This window comes from Trachypithecus francoisi, unplaced genomic scaffold (assembly GCF_009764315.1).
Source record: "Trachypithecus francoisi isolate TF-2019V2 unplaced genomic scaffold, Tfra_2.0 Lachesis_group8, whole genome shotgun sequence".
Taxonomy (NCBI): domain Eukaryota; kingdom Metazoa; phylum Chordata; class Mammalia; order Primates; family Cercopithecidae; genus Trachypithecus; species Trachypithecus francoisi.
The window spans coordinates 109,825,111-109,840,572 of NW_022681473.1; the positions used below are offsets into that span (position 1 = coordinate 109,825,111).

General features: G+C 49.0%; 1 protein-coding gene across 2 annotated transcripts in view; it reads left to right on the forward strand.

The window, feature by feature from the left end:
* SORL1 (sortilin related receptor 1) overlaps nucleotides 1-15,462 on the forward strand; it is a 185,752-nt gene that overhangs the window by 19,019 nt on the left and 151,271 nt on the right. For both annotated transcript variants that reach the window (XM_033208099.1, XM_033208100.1), the window contains exon 3: nucleotides 7,939-8,064. In XM_033208099.1, the coding sequence (XP_033063990.1) occupies nucleotides 7,939-8,064 (126 nt within the window). The remainder of the gene's footprint in view (nucleotides 1-7,938; nucleotides 8,065-15,462) is intronic.

Here is a 15,462-nt window from a genome sequence, read left to right on the forward strand (position 1 = left end):
TATATGTCATTTCCACTTGTGATGGAGATGCAGATTCAAGAAGCATTTTCCCGTATCTTAATTTGAACATAGTAATGGATACTCGGTTCCCGTGTTGGAGAGACGTGGGGAAGGGGAAGGGCCTTTGAGGACCTGGAGAAGCGTGCTTCCGAGGAGCGTTGCTCGTCAGCTGCAGGCTCTGGTTGCCGTGCAGAATGCAGGGCCCAGAGTTGCCAGATCTTCTGGTTTTCCAGAGGAACCCCGAGGTCTGGAGTTTCATGTGAAAACTGCTGAGTCTTACAAGTTGGCAGCCAGTGTATAGTTCTACAAACACTGCGCGAGCCAAGTAAAACACACGTAAGGGCCAAAGCTGGCCCCACGGCTGGTCCAAGGTCTGCGGCCTGTGCTCCGGACTCCTCCTTGTGGGAGAAAAGGAGCAGACCCTGCCTCAACCTGGGATCTGATGCTGTGGCAGCGCGAGGCTGTGGATGGAACACCATGCTTTACAGCTTCGGTCACCCTGCATTCTGGCCGGGGGAACCTTCTGAGGAATTTGCCAGCACTTTCACATCAGCCTTAAGGATACATTTATAATTCTCGAATACGGATTTGCTCTCTGCGAGGTCCCGCTCTGTGTATCCACTGTGTGGGTTGGGTGTGTTGAGAAGCAGGTGATGGGAAGTTGTCTCAGGGACTGTTTCCAGGGAGTTGAATTAGGGCAGCCACAGACAGGGAAGATAGGAGGGCTGGCTGTCAGGATGCATGGCTTTGCCCAGGGTGGGTTCTGAGCCATGTGTGTGGGAGACCACCGCTGCTGAAGGCGAGTCTGGGTGTAGTGCTCTGGGGCAGGGCTAGACTTGTTTGGGACAATGACTTTGGCCCGTTTATAAATGTGATTAGGATTTGCAAGTTAGAGCTGTGGCCACCACGGACAGCTGTGTCTGAATGCCTTTGGTGGCTGGGTGTGGTGGCCTGCTCCTATAGCCCCAGCTACTCAGTAGGCTAAGGCGGGAGGATCCCTTGAGCCAAGGAGTTCGAAGCTGCGGTGACCTCTCGTCGTGCCACTATACTTCAGCCTGAGTGACAGCGAGGGGGTCCCTCTCTAGAAAAAATAAAACAAAAAATAGAAAAGAATGCCTTTGGCCCTGTGAAACTCTTCATAGGCACCTGTGTATAGTCACTGCACATGGGCATCCCTCCTGCGCACAAGATATATATATATATATATATATATATATATATATATATATATATATACACATACTGTGCTATATTGTGTTGAGAAATCCTTCTTGGAATTTTTATGCATTTAAAAAAACTCTTAATCCAGACAACATTTTTTTGTGAGGTAGGTAAAGACCTTAAGCATTGTTTTATAGTTTTGCTGGACAAACAGGAGCCAAGAGTTGTAAAGAGACTTGCATGAGGTCACTCAGCGTGTCAGTGGGAAAGTTGGGGCTGATGAGACTCAAGGCCCAGTCATGTGCTTAGTGTGCAAAGATGTGGTATTAGTAAGTGACCAACTTGTCTGGGTTTTAGCACTAAAAGCCCCACATCCTGGGATCCTCCCTTAGTTCTGAGTGAAGCAGGATGGTTTGTCACCCTAAGTATTGCCAGTCGATTGAAACCCAACTCTTGCTCTCTCTGTATAGTTGGGTGTGTCTGACTAACAGCCCATTGAACATTTGAAGTGGGATACACTATTGTGGAATGAAATGGGAGATAGAGCTGAGGTAGACAGATCACCTGAGGTCGGGAGTTCAAGACCAGCCTGACCAACATGGAGAAACCCCATCTCTACTAAAAATGCAAAATTAGCTGGGCTTGGTGGTGCATGCCTGTAATTCCAGCTACTCGGGAGGCTGAGGCAGGAGAATCACCTGAACCTGGGAGGTGGAGGTTGCAGTGAGCCGAGATCGCGCCGTTGCACTCCAGCCTGAGCAAGAAGAGCGAAAATTCTGTCTCAAAGAAATGGGAGATAGATTAAATGGGAAGGAAACGCAATGGCCAGAGTTAATAAGTAGGGTTGGCAGAAATGGCCTTCCTCTGTATACAAACTGTGTTAAAGGATTGTCAGATGCAACTGAGATGCCTGATGTGAAAAGTTAATGTGAAAAGAATGATGACTCAGAGGCAGGAGTTGGGGTAATAACAATCCAAATTCTCTTTAAAGAAGATTGAGCTTGGTTTGTAAGGTCCCATCAGCAGTCCAGAAGGGGAAGAACCTAAAAAAATCAGGAACTGTGTGGGTGTTGGTGAGCAGCCAAGGTCATGCATATTCAGTATCTAAAAAGGAATGGCTCTGGAAGCTGGAATCCAGAAAGCCTTGCTCTTAAACAAGGGGGAAAAAAAATGAACCATTATCCACTGATGAAGTTGAAGCCAGTGTGGTTCCATGAAGAGAACGGCTCCTGCAGGACCCGTCTGTCCCGTGATAAATCGACAAAAGAAACAATACATGTTTATCTCAACTTTTCCTAACTCTTTGTTTCTGCTCTCTCATGATGTATTTTACAAAGTACTAGGTTTACAAAGTGCTCAGGTGCAACATAATTGGCTGAAGAGCTGTCCAGAGGTACAGTCCACCCAGAAGATCAGAATCAACCAGGGGCTGGGTGAGGTGTGGCTCACGCCTGTAATCCTAGCACTTTGGAAGACCGAGGTAGGGGGATCATTTGAGGCCAGGAGTTTGAGACCAGGCCAACATGATGAAACCCCGACTCTACTGAAAATACAAAAATTGCCGGGCGCGGTGGCTCAAGCCTATAATCGCAGCACTTTGGGAGGCCGAGACGGGCGGATCACGAGGTCAGGAGATCGAGACCATCCTGGCTAACACGGTGAAACCCCGTCTCTACTAAAAATACAAAAAACTAGCCGGGCGAGGTGGCGGCGCCTGTAGTCCCAGCTACTCGGGAGGCTGAGGCAGGAGAATGGCGTGAACCCGGGAGGCGGAGCTTGCAGTGAGCTGGGATCTGGCCACTGCACTCCAGCCTGGGTGACAGAGTGAGACCCTGTCTCAAAAAAAAAAAAAAAAAAGAAAGCAAAGAGTCAACCAGGGAATATATTGTGCATGACAGGACTTGCTGCCCTTGTCCCTAGAGCAGTGTGACATTATGATTGTGCCCCTCAGGATTGACTGGGAAACAGTGTCCAGGTCTTGCTAACTAACAGCGGGAGGCTGATGTCTGGCTGAGCACAGGCTCTGAAATCAGAACACCTGGGCTGGAATCCTGGCTGTGCCATTCATTAGCAATCTGACCTTGGGCCAGGTGATGTACCTTCTCTTGTCCTCCTCTGTCGCTGAGATAGTGCTTGTTAAACCTTGCTACCCAAAGTGTGGTTGTGGTCTGTGGATCAGCCCTTGGGGATTTTCTGGGAGCTGGTTAGAAAAGAATCTCAGGTCCCGCCTGGACTTCTGGAATCAGAACCTGCACTTTTTCAGTGTTTTGCCGGGGCCGGGGGATGGGGGTGGGGGAGTGGAGGGGGAGCAGTCTATGGGCATATTACAGTTTGAGAACATTGCTGTAAAGTACTTAGAACAGTGCCAGATGTGGGGATGTTTTCTGTACATTTTGGCCATCATCTGTTTCTCCCCTTTCTCTCCCTCCTCTTTATTATTATGTAGTTTTGAAGTACAAGGGAAGGAATTTAAAATCACTCACTTTGAAGGACCATCTTTGTGGGTAGAAAAGGATCTCACCAGAAACTCTGGGCAGTTTAGTAACTCCTCCCCTGTGCTATTTTGCTCTTTAGGGAGTAGCATCATACTGAGGTCAGAGGGGACTAATTAGTGCAGAAATCCTGTCTGGATGAAAAACCAACTAGAAGCACAAGATGAGCGAGTCCGGGGTGTTCTCTCAAATTCACCTGGAGATTGTATTGGACCGTGAGTCAGCAGCATGGTGCTGCCATGAGGAAAAGACAGCTAGAAAGGAACGCGCAAGTCAGGGTGCAGTGTGGAGGCCATGGAGCCACCAATCCGCTTGAGCTAACTGCACACTGGCAGAGGCCTTTTCTGGGCTGTTCACTGTGGAGAAAGGTAGAGAACTGTGCACTAGCCTTAAGCATTGTCCTTGTTCTATGGAGCTTATAGTCTATGCTAATTAAATAGAAATAAGAATTAAGGGATGGGCGCGGAGGCTCATGCTTGTAATCCTAGCACTTTGGGAAGCTGAGGTGGGCAGTTTGTTTGAGCTCAGGAATTGGAGACCAGCCTAGGAAACTCCGTCTCTTAAAAAAAAAATACAAAAAATTAGCTGGCCGTGGTGGCGCCTGCCTGCAATCCCAGCTACCCAGGAGGCTGAGGTGGGAGGATTGCTTGACCCTGGGAGGTCAAGGCTGCAGTGAGCTGTGCTTGTGCCACTGCACTCCAACCTGAGTCATAGAGCAAGACCCTGTCTCGTCAAAAAAAGAGAAAGAAATAAGAATTATGAAGGTAGGATAAAAATGTCATGTTGGAATTTTTCAACCTGGCCAAGAGAAGGAAAGTTGATGAGTGGTTCAGGATGGCCTTCAGGCATAGGATGGACTCTTACATACTTGCTTTTTCACTTCTATTGAATAGAAGACCCAAAGAGATGGATTTTGTTTGTAGGTGAGAATTAGGGAAGAGCTCTTTGATAGTGAAGGTGGTTTTACCTCCATGTGCACAATGGCAGTGGCAGGGCTGAGAATCTCAGGGAGGCTCCCTACTTTTTAATGTGGGTCTTCTCTCTCTGCCGGCCAGCACGCCTTCCAGTGCTTGGCCTGTAGACTTGGTTTAAGACCTTCCTACTTAGCAGAGAAACGTTAAGATGGAGAAGAGAACTTTCTCCTAGAGGTAACTTGTTGGAGTAGAAAGACAACTGGACGTGGAATTGGAAGAAACTGTCATAGTTTTGTCTCTTACTAGTGGTATGACCTGGGGCTGGCCATTCACTTCTGGGAATCTTAGTTTTTGTGTGTCTCTTTTTTTTTTTTTTTTGAGACGGAGTCTCACTCTGTCGCCCAGGCTGGAGTGCAGTGGCCGGATCTCAGCTCACTGCAAGCTCCGCCTCCCGGGTTCACGCCATTCTCCTGCCTCAGCCTCCCGAGTAGCTGGGACTACAGGCGCCCGCCACCACGCCCGGCTAATTTTTTGTATTGTTTTTTAGTAGAGATGGGGTTTCACTGTGTTAGCCAGGATGGTCTCGATCTCCTGACCTCGTGATCTGCCCGTCTCGGCCTCCCAAAGTTCTGGGATTACAGGCTTGAGCCACCGTGCCCGGCCTTTGTGTGTCTCTTAAATGGAAATCTCATAGTGACTCACTGATTCATTCAATTCATTCTTTTCTACTCATTTATTTATCACATTTGTTTACTTGCTCTTTGGTTTGTAATGATATTTATTCATCCTAGAAATCTTTGTTGTGTGCCTGCTATGCTCCAGGTACACTGAAAGAGAAAAAGGTGCGACTAACTCTGGTTTTTCAGATGAAGAGAGAGAATGTTTGTAAAGGCATATTGTGCATACTGAAAAATGCTACCTTAATGTAGACTATCACCTTCGTGGCCCTGAAGAAATGCATAGGGGGTTATCAAATTATGGGCTGTCAGAGCTGGAAGGGGCCTTAGTTCCCTTCCTGAGAAGTCATTATTTTGCTCCATGTGATGTTTGAACCTAACCAGGACACTAATGTCCATTCTTGGCCAGCAGAGTGGAAGTGAGAAAGTGCTACTTTGTCATTTTACCCACTCAGATTATCCGTGAACTCTCAGCCTGCACAATTTCTGAAGCTGCTTTTGTGGCAGCCCCTTACTGTGTATCTGGTAGTTGGGAACACATACTGTGTGTTCTAATAGCGTCTTCCAAAGTGACCCAGATAAAGGCAGAGGCTCTGTCTTGGCCTCTTCTAACCTTAACATCTAGTAAGTATTAAAGACCTGCATGTGCTCTCTGTTCCCTTTCTACATACCTTGTGTTTACTTAGGGCATTGTTTACAGACGTTGACATGTTTACATGCCCATCGTGTCTAAACACTATGTCTTTTATTAGTCTTTGTCTGGCATCTAGACAATATCTGGCTCACATGGAACCCTCAAAACATGTTTGCTGATGACTCAGACAAGCAAGGATGGGAATACACCCTGCTCTACTTTGAACACCTGCTCTCTCCCTCCCTCCCTCCCTCCCTTCCTCCCTACCTCCCTACCTTCCTTCCTCCCTCCCTCCCTCCCTCCTTCCTTCCTTCCTTCTGTCCTTCCTCACTCTGTCACCCAGGCTGGAGTACAATGGTGTGATCGTGGCTCACTGCAGCCTGAAACTTCTGGGTTTAAGTGATCTTCCCACCTCAGCTTCCCAACTCACTGGGAATACAGGCTTAAACCACTATAGGCTCAAACCACCAAGCCAGGCTAATTTTTATATTTTTTGTAGTTATAGGATCTCACTCTGTTGCCCAGGCTGGTCTCAAACTCCTGGCCTCAAGCCATCCTCCCACCCCAGTCTCCCAAAGTGCTGGGGTTACAGGCATGAGCCACTGCTCCTGGCCTCATTTTTCTTTAATGCTCCTCCTAATCCCCTTTTCCATGAATCATTTGAAAAATAACTAAGTTATTATTAATATATTCACCTATCAGGCTTGTTTTTAACCCAGTGATTATATTAATTATTTCACATCTCACAGGTAGGTATGAAACATCTGAGACCTTCATTCTCCTAGTTGTTACCTGCGGTGATAATGGCCTTCAGGCAGCTTAGGTCAGAATTCCATTCTGCTACTTACTTTCTGTGTTACTTTGGCAGGGGACTGACCTCATGAGCCCGTGATGTCTTATCTGTAAAACAATGTTAATAATTGCACTTGCCATGCAGGGCCGTTGTGAGTTACCGGAGCTCATTCATTTGAAGAGGTTGGTACTTTCTCTTCACATGGTGAGCACTCATGGAATGACAAACATTCTTATGTTTTGTCACTGTGATTACTGCATAGCCAGAAACTGGGGTGCAATAGAGAAGCAAATACGATTGGCACACTCGTGGATTCTGCTGCTGTTACCGTCTCCAGTGCTACAGAGTCATAAAACACTAGTGCTGGCGAAGGGATTCTGCTCCCAGTATTTTCACGTCACTCAGCACTCTTTCATTTCCATCTCTTGCCTATGCAGTGGAGACCCGTGAGGGTTTTCTTCTCTTTTGTATAGAATGCTGTACAAACAGAACTTCCCAGCAGAAGAATGAAGAATTAGATGCATTTTCGGCACCGTTCAACAGAGGGCAAAGCACATCCTCTACTCCATTCCCCTCAGCTAGCCGCATTCTCCCTGCCTCGGGATGTAATTTGGTAAACACTTCCCTCAGCCCTGGTGAGGAGGTTATTACTGTTTCTATCATTCGTCTCCTGCTCCAGGGACTTGCCATGACCTCAGAAAAGAGGCTTGTGTATTCCAGGCAGTGGGGACTGCAGGGGCCCCATGCTTTCTGCCCCCACATGCTTGGGGACAGACATAGAGGTGCCTTGCCTCACCTTTGTGGGTTATCTGGTAACATCTGTCATTTTCTATCAGGCAACTAATGGGAGCCACGTTCAGGATCCAGGATGGGATGTTTGTAAGACATCTTTCTGACCGGGCGCGGTGGCTCACGCCTGTAATCCCAGCACTTTGGGAGGCCGAGGCAGGTGGATCATGAGATCAAGAGATCGAGACCATCTTGGCCAACATGGTGAAACCCCATCTCTACTAAAAATACAAAAAAAAAAAAAAAAAATTAGCTGGGCGTGTGGCAGGTGCCTGTAATCCCAGCTACTTGGGAGGCTGAGGCAGGAGAATCGCTTGAACCCGGGAGGCAGAGGTTGCAGTGAGCCGAGATCGCGCCATTGCCCTTCAACCTGGGCAAAAAGAGTGAAACTCTGTCTCCAAAAAAAAAAAAAAAAGAGGTCTTTCTTTCTGCCAGTTTCTCACCAACTCTTTTTCTTCTCCTTGTCTCTATGTTCCAGGTGTACGTGTCTTACGACTATGGAAAATCATTCAAGAAAATTTCAGAGAAGTTAAACTTTGGCGTGGGAAATACGAGTGAAGCTGTGATTGCCCAGTTCTACCACAGCCCCGCAGACAACAAGCGGGTAAGGAAGCGGCCATCCCGCCTGTCCCGATGTCATGGAACTGGGTTTTGGGAAGATTGTCGCACTTAAGAGGGTGCTAGGAGATGGCGCTGTCTGTGATCTTTGCAGCATGATTGATGGCTAGTGAGTTTTTGTGCTAACCTGGGCGTTTGTGACAGACTGCTGTTCTCAGGGTGGGTCTCTGCACAATCAGGCAGGCCAAGTACTGGTCAGGCAGGATTTCTAGACAAACAATGGCAGGCTAAACCACAGAAAATCAGCCAACTATTATAATACCTTGCCTGACTCGCAGATGGCAAAAATGTTTCCCAGGCACATTGAGAATAACCTTGCAGTCTAATTCATGTTTTCGAAGACACTATCGGTGTGTCTGCTTGTGTGCTTATGTGTGCTTATAGGCAAGTGTGTGCATGTGCGTGCCTGTGTGCATGTGGGTACCTGTGTGTGTGTGCTTGTGTGCGCGTGGGTACCTGTGTGTGTGTGCTTGTGTGCGTGTAGGTACTTGTGTGCATGTGGGTACCTGCCTGTGTGTGCTTATGCACATATGGGTACCTGTGTGTGCTTGTGTGCATGTGGGGATACCTGTGTGCATGCATTGGTACCCGTGTGCGTGTGCGTGTGGGGTTTCCTGTGTGCACATGTGGGTACCTGTGTGCGTGTGCATGCTTGTGTGCATGTGGGGATACCTGTGTGCATGCATTGGTACCCGTGTGCGTGTGCGTGTGCATGTGGGGTTTCCTGTGTGCACATGTGGGTACCTGTGTGCGTGTGCATGTGGGGATACCTGTGTGCCTGCATTGGTACCCGTGTGCGTGTGCGTGTGGGGTTTCCTGTGTGCACATGTGGGTACCTGTGTGCGTGTGCATGTGGGGATACCTGTGTGCCTGCATTGGTACCCGTGTGCGTGTGCGTGTGGGGTTTCCTGTGTGCACATGTGGGTACCTGTGTGCGTGTGCATGCTTGTGTGCGTGTGGGTACCTGTGTGCGAGTGTTGGTGCCCCCTCCTCCCCCTGCCATTGAACCTGTACCGATATGGAGAAGAAAACCAAGGCAGCAGATATTGCTATGCCTCCTGCTTTGTTTTCCCAGCTGGCTGGCCCTGGGGGCTTTGTTTCTTCAGTTAGCCATTTTGATTTGAGGAAGCATTGACCCTGGGCCCCCCAGGGAGGTGGAGGTAGGAGGGCAGGAACCAGGCAGCCGGCAAGGCTTTCCTGCTGGTTGGGTAGCTCTTAGCTCAGAGAATTGTATTTCATTGCTTTCTTCCGCACTCTTGTGTTACCTTGTTTGTTTCCAGGCCAGATCTTCTAGGGAAAGACCCTTAGTAGAAAAACTAAGAGAAACTTGCTAGTAGCAAAAGCTTTCTGCTCCAGAAAGCAACCAGCAAGCAAGATCTACAGGGTCCTACTTCCAGGCCCTAGCGCTGGCTTCTCAGGTTGCTTGAGGTCTCTCAGCAGGGGCTGCATTCAAAATCTTTAGCAACTGGTGTGGCTTAGGCACTGACCAATCAGAACAAATCCTGTCCGGAGGAGGCTGGGTCCTGGACGTCCCCTGCTGGGCCATGCATTAACTTTTGAGTTGCTGAATTTCAGGGAGGTCCTGGGGAAGGGACCAGGCCATGGGAAGTACTGTGGGTGTAGGCTTAGGGAGGGTCACTTAAGGGTTTCAGGGCAGCGGCTGTTGACCAGGTGGTACAGAGCAGTTGTTTTTAACAACTGGAATGGTCATTACTGGTACATACTTGTTAAACTATCAGCTCTACCTGATGATCTCAGAGTGGAGTGGCAGTTAGGAGCAAACTTCCCTTTCTTACCTAACTCCAGGGTGACAAGAGTAATTTTTTCCCTCTGAGATGAAAAGCAAGGAGGTGGTGTTGGAGAGAAATGGCCCCATAAATGGGTCAGCCAACCTTTGTGTCCCTCTGCCTCACTGCACAGTGTGACCCGGAGTCCTGGCCCCTGGGACTCCCACAGGGAGGTAGGGCCCGCTGCTTGCCTTGCCTTTGGCTCCTCCATGAGGCGAGGAGCCCTGTCCAGGGTCCGGCTCATAGCTGCCTCTTCTGTGGATGGATCCATATGCACCCCACCTCTCAAGAATCGAATTACACCTGCTGATGTGTTGTACGCTTGGAACTGCAGAGTGGATTTTGTGTTCTCACACAAAAATAACGATGAGAGGGAAAGCATTTGTTAACTAGTCAGATTTAACCATTACACAACGTATGTATGTTTTTAAACATTATGCTCTACACGATAAATATGTATAATAGTATGTCAATTTAAATAATTAAATTTGAAAAAAGACTAATCAAATATTATCATAAGTAATGATAAAAGCCACAATTTCTTTTGCATCAGGCTAGTAACACCTGGATTTCTCAATGTATTAGGTTGTACTTATCTGATGGTGATGATGATTACTATATTTACACATTGTCTCAGAGCTTACTGTTGCAGAGGTTGTGGCCTCAAAAATGCCTTGTTGCCCCTCTGGAATCTTTCTTTTCAGCTTCATCCACTCCTCCTCACCTCCTGCTGTGGTGCACAGATGTCTATAGGCAGGCTCCATCTCCTCCTCCCCAGCTCCCACTGTGGTCCACAGATATCTACAGGCAGGCTCCATCTCCTCCTCCCCAGCTCCTCCCCTAGTGCACAGATGTCTGTAGGCAGGCTCCATCTCCTCCTCCCCAGCTTCTCCCATAGTGCACAGTTATCTATAGGCAGGCTCCATCTCCTCCTCCTCAGCTCCCACTGTGGTCCACAGATATCTACAGGCAGGCTCCATCTCCTCCTCCCCAGCTCCTCCCCTAGTGCACAGATGTCTGTAGGCGGGCTCCATCTCCTCCTCCCCAGCTCCTCCCCTGGTGCACAGATGTCTGTAGGCGGGCTCCATCTCCTCCTCCCCAGCTCCTCCCCTGGTGCACAGATGTCTATAGACAGGCTCCATCTCCTCCACCCCAGCTCCTCCCCTAGTGCACAGATGTCTGCAGGCAGGCTCCATCTCCTCCTCCCCAGCTCCTCCCCTAGTACACAGATGTCTACAGGCAGGCTCCATCTCCTGTTCCCCAGCTCCTCCCCTAGTGCACAGATGTCTACAGGCAGGCTCCATCTCCTGTTCCCCAGCTCCTCCCCTAGTGCACAGATGTCTACAGGCAGGCTCCATCTCCTCTACCCCAGCTCCTCCCCTAGTGCACAGATGTCTATGGCAGGCTCCATCTCCTCCACCCCAGCTCCTCCCCTAGTGCACAGATGTCTATGGCAGGCTCCATCTCCTCCACCCCAGCTCCTCCCCTAGTGCACAGATGTCTACAGGCAGGCTCCATCTCCTCCACCCCAGCTCCTCCCCTAGTGCACAGATGTCTACAGGCAGGCTCCATCTCCTCCTCCCCAGCTCCTCCCCTAGTGCACAGATGTCTACAGGCAGGCTCCATCTCCTCCTCCCCAGCTCCTCCCCTAGTGCACAGATGTCTATAGGCAGGCTCCATCTCCTGTTCCCCAGCTCCTCCCCTAGTGCACAGATGTCTATAGGCAGGCTCCATCTCCTGTTCCCCAGCTCCCCACCTAGTGCACAGATGTCTATAGGCAGGCTCCATCTCCTGTTCCCCAGCTCCTCCCCTAGTGCACAGATATCTACAGGCAGGCTCCATCTCCTCCTCCCCAGCTCCTCCCCTGGTGCACAGATGTCTATAGGCAGGCTCCATCTCCTGTTCCCCAGCTCCTCCCCTAGTGCACAGATGTCTACAGGCAGGCTCCATCTCCTCCTTCCCAGCTCCTCCCCTAGTGCACAGATGTCTATAGGCAGGCTCCATCTCCTCCTCCCCAGCTCCTCCCCTAGTGCACAGATGTCTATAGGCAGGCTCCATCTCCTGTTCCCCAGCTTCTTCCTTAGTGCACAGATGCCTATAGGTAGGTTCCGACTTCCTTCCTGCTTGTTGTGGGTTGTGATGAGCAGCTGCTAAGGTCACAAGTCTGAAGAGTCAGAAGACAAGGACAGATGATGTTTTGGACTTGGAGGAGGAGGGTTGGTGCAGGCTGAGGACTGGGGCTTTGGAAGCACTGGATCTGGAGAAGGAGCAGAGTAGGGGCCATGGTGTTTGGGGCAAGAGCAAGGGGAGACTGGAGGGTGATTGCAATAAAGGAGTTTAGGTGCTGCACAGTGGAATGGGGGTGACATGTTTGCAGCCCAAGTGCTGTGTACCTATGAGTGGTGCGTCTTAGATTCTCATGGGTGGATATTCTTTGGAGTTGGTGGGGATGGAGAAGTCAGGAGAAGAAAGGCTGCCTTCTTGGAGAATTTGTTGACAGTTGGACCTCAGGCCTGGAACAGGCTGAGTGGGTTAGGGGGCAGCATTCTGTCTAGATAGTTTCGAATTCCCCAGAGAAGGCTGCTCCTCACACCCTACCAGACTCTCAGGAAGGAAATGATGACTCTTAACAGTGCTGATTGCTTTTGTTGCTTTTGCCTTTGTCCCCTGAAAGGCAAATTGCCCCACCAGACCTACCACTTCCTGAGAAGAATCACACAAGGCTGGGTGCCTTGCTGTCAACAGCAGGGCGCTCCGCCTAGGCAAATCACCCAGGTGAAAATGTGAGCTGCCAAGGAGCGTTTGAAATGGTTGAAATGAATGTTAGCGGCTGCTCGGAAAGGTTAAGATGTCAGGGAAGGGCAGTGTGGAAGTCCAGGAGTGTGAGTGCCTGTGGAAGGAGAGAGAAGGTGCTAGCACGGCATCCAGCTACAGTCTGAGGCTTTGCCTTGTGATGGCGATGGTGCCTGTGGGTCCATGTGAGTTTTGGGTCTATTTTTGCATTAGCCAGCAGTCCCACTTCCTTCTTGGTCTCCTGTGTGCTGCCCTGAACCATTGTGCAGTGCTGGCCACATGGCCGTTCCACCAACGTTGTGGGCCTCTGAGATTGGTCAGACAGTATTGAAATAAGTCTGGTGCTGTTATTTGCTTGCTTATTAATTTTTTAAAAAATAGAGACAGGGTCTTGCTCTGCCATACAGCCTGGAGTGCAGTGGCACAATCATAGCTCACTGTAGCCTCAAATTCCTGGGCTCAAGGGATCCTCCTGTCTTAGCCTCCCCAGTAGCTGTGACTACAGGCTAGCGCCACTGCATATCTGGGGCTTTTTTAAAAAGGCCACTGAATGTACGGTTAGGGCTCACAGCCTCAGCCTTGGCAGGAGCAAGAGCCAGTCCTGACTTTTTCCAGGCAGAGGTTGGTCGTAGGTAAAATTTAATTCCCATCTTCTGGAGGGATGTTCCTTCGTTGCCTTCCCTTCCCTTCCTCCTCTCATTGGACTCTTGGTTTCTCCACTTGAAACTGGAGAAAGTCACTTATGCTAACAGACTGTGGATACATTCTCTAGCTTAGTTTGTTTTCTTTCCAGAGGTGTTTGTATTTTCAGAGGAAACAGCTTTAAACCAAAGGAGGAAGCTCCTCTGGAATATTAAGTTACTGCAAACAGGGTTGGAGAGATTGGGGTACACAAAGGCACTCCTGAAATTGCGTAGTTTTGTAAGCATCTTGTAGGTCAGCTCTTGGTCAGTCTGTAGGTTTGACCTCCAGTAAACTTGACAGCCAGGCAGCACAGGGACTTAAAAGCCAGGGTGAAATACCGTGTCTTCCTAACAAGTGTGTATGTGACCCTTTATATCACAGCATGAGGTACCATGTGCTCAAGTGATGAATGTAACCTACAAATAATAGAGCTAGGGGAATCAAATGAGGTTGGATCATAGAAGTCAAGTCTTCGTGGGGTACTTAGGATTAGATACGAGCTTCAAGGATGGGCATGTGACCCTGGTAAGTAGAGCAGAGCTGGCAGGAGCCCTCAAGCGGGAGAAGGGCGTCAGCAGAGACTGCAAAGTGCTAAAATGTGGTTTCTGTGCAGGACGGCGAGGAGATTCACTTCTCAGCAGTGAAGAGTTTGTACTGAGCTGCTGTGCAATGTCAGACAGGCCCCTGTCTGAAGATGGAGATTGTCTTTTGCTCTGCGGGCTGAAGGGAGCTAAGAAAGAATGTTTGACTAGGGGTGTAAATGAATAGTGTCCTTTAGGGAAATGTGTCTTCTGGCAATATTTGTGACTTTCCCTTTTAGCAGGGAAAGATTAGAGAAGAGTCTAGAAAGGGAACTATTGTAGCAGTGTAGGCATGAAGTCGCTCAGTCGCTCAACCAAACCTAGTATCACGCTCTAAGTATTTCATTTAGGCCCTGGAAGACATGAGGATGAAGAAAACCCATTGCCTGCCTCCAGTTTGCTTAGTCTCTAGTAAAGACGTGGGCCGTGCCAATAGCACTGAGAGGAAAAAGGAAGGCATACATTTTGAGAAAGATTTTAAAGGAAAACAAAACAGGTTTGGTGGCTGATAGAGACTGAGGACCAAAGGGAGGGATTGGAGCAGAACCCATCTCTGCTTGTGAGTAGAGTGGGGCTGGGAGAAGGCATAGCAGGGAGGGGACTTGGGACATGGGGAGGGAGAATTGGGTTTTATTGGGAAAGTTTTGAAGAACTCAAGTTTTGTGTATAGTAAAATATCTTGGCCCATCAAAAGTGGAGAGGGTGAGAAGGTAAACAAAAATGGAATCTCTGTAAGAAGTCAGGGTTAGACTGTAGATTTACAAGTCATGCCATGCTTGTTCTTTTGTTTTTGAGATGGAGTCTCACTCCATTACTCAGGCTGGAGTGCAGTGGTACGATCTCGGTTCATTGCAACCTCTGCCTCCCAGGTTTAAGCGATTCTTGTGCCTCAGCCTCCTGAGTAGCTGGAATTACAGGTGCACACCACCATGCCCAGCTATGTTTTTGGATTTTTAGTAGAGATGGGGTTTTGCCATGTTGGCCAGGCTAGTGTCGAATCCCTGACCTGAAGTGATCCGCCCACCTTGGCCTCCCAAAGTGGTGGGATTACAGGCGTGAGCCACCCTGCCCGGCCCCGTGCTTGTTCTTAAGGGTGGTAGTTGAAGCTTTTTGAAAGGATAAGCCAAGGTTAGCAGCAAAGGATAGAAGAAGAATGAGGTTACATGAGCGTAGGGAGTGGAGAGGACCAAGGAGCCAGCAGAGGAGAATAAAGGCCTGAGACGATCAGGGGCTGGGGTTAGAGAGGTGAAATGAGAGGGTGCTGTGGATTAGGAGAAAAGGCACACAAATGAGTTAAATAGTACAAGGGAAGACCTATGAATGAAGTTCAGGAAATGTTGCCTTTTTGTTAGAAGAAGAGCTGTTAAGAGGTGGGATGTGAACAAGTCAGATATTGATGTCAATGCTGCCTAGTCCTGCGTCACCTTGCGCAGTAAACCACTCTCAGTCTCAGTGTCCTCATTAATAAGAGAGTGTGTAACAGTAATATCCAAAACACTGAGTCACTGTGAACCCTGAATGAGATAGGGCATGCCAAAC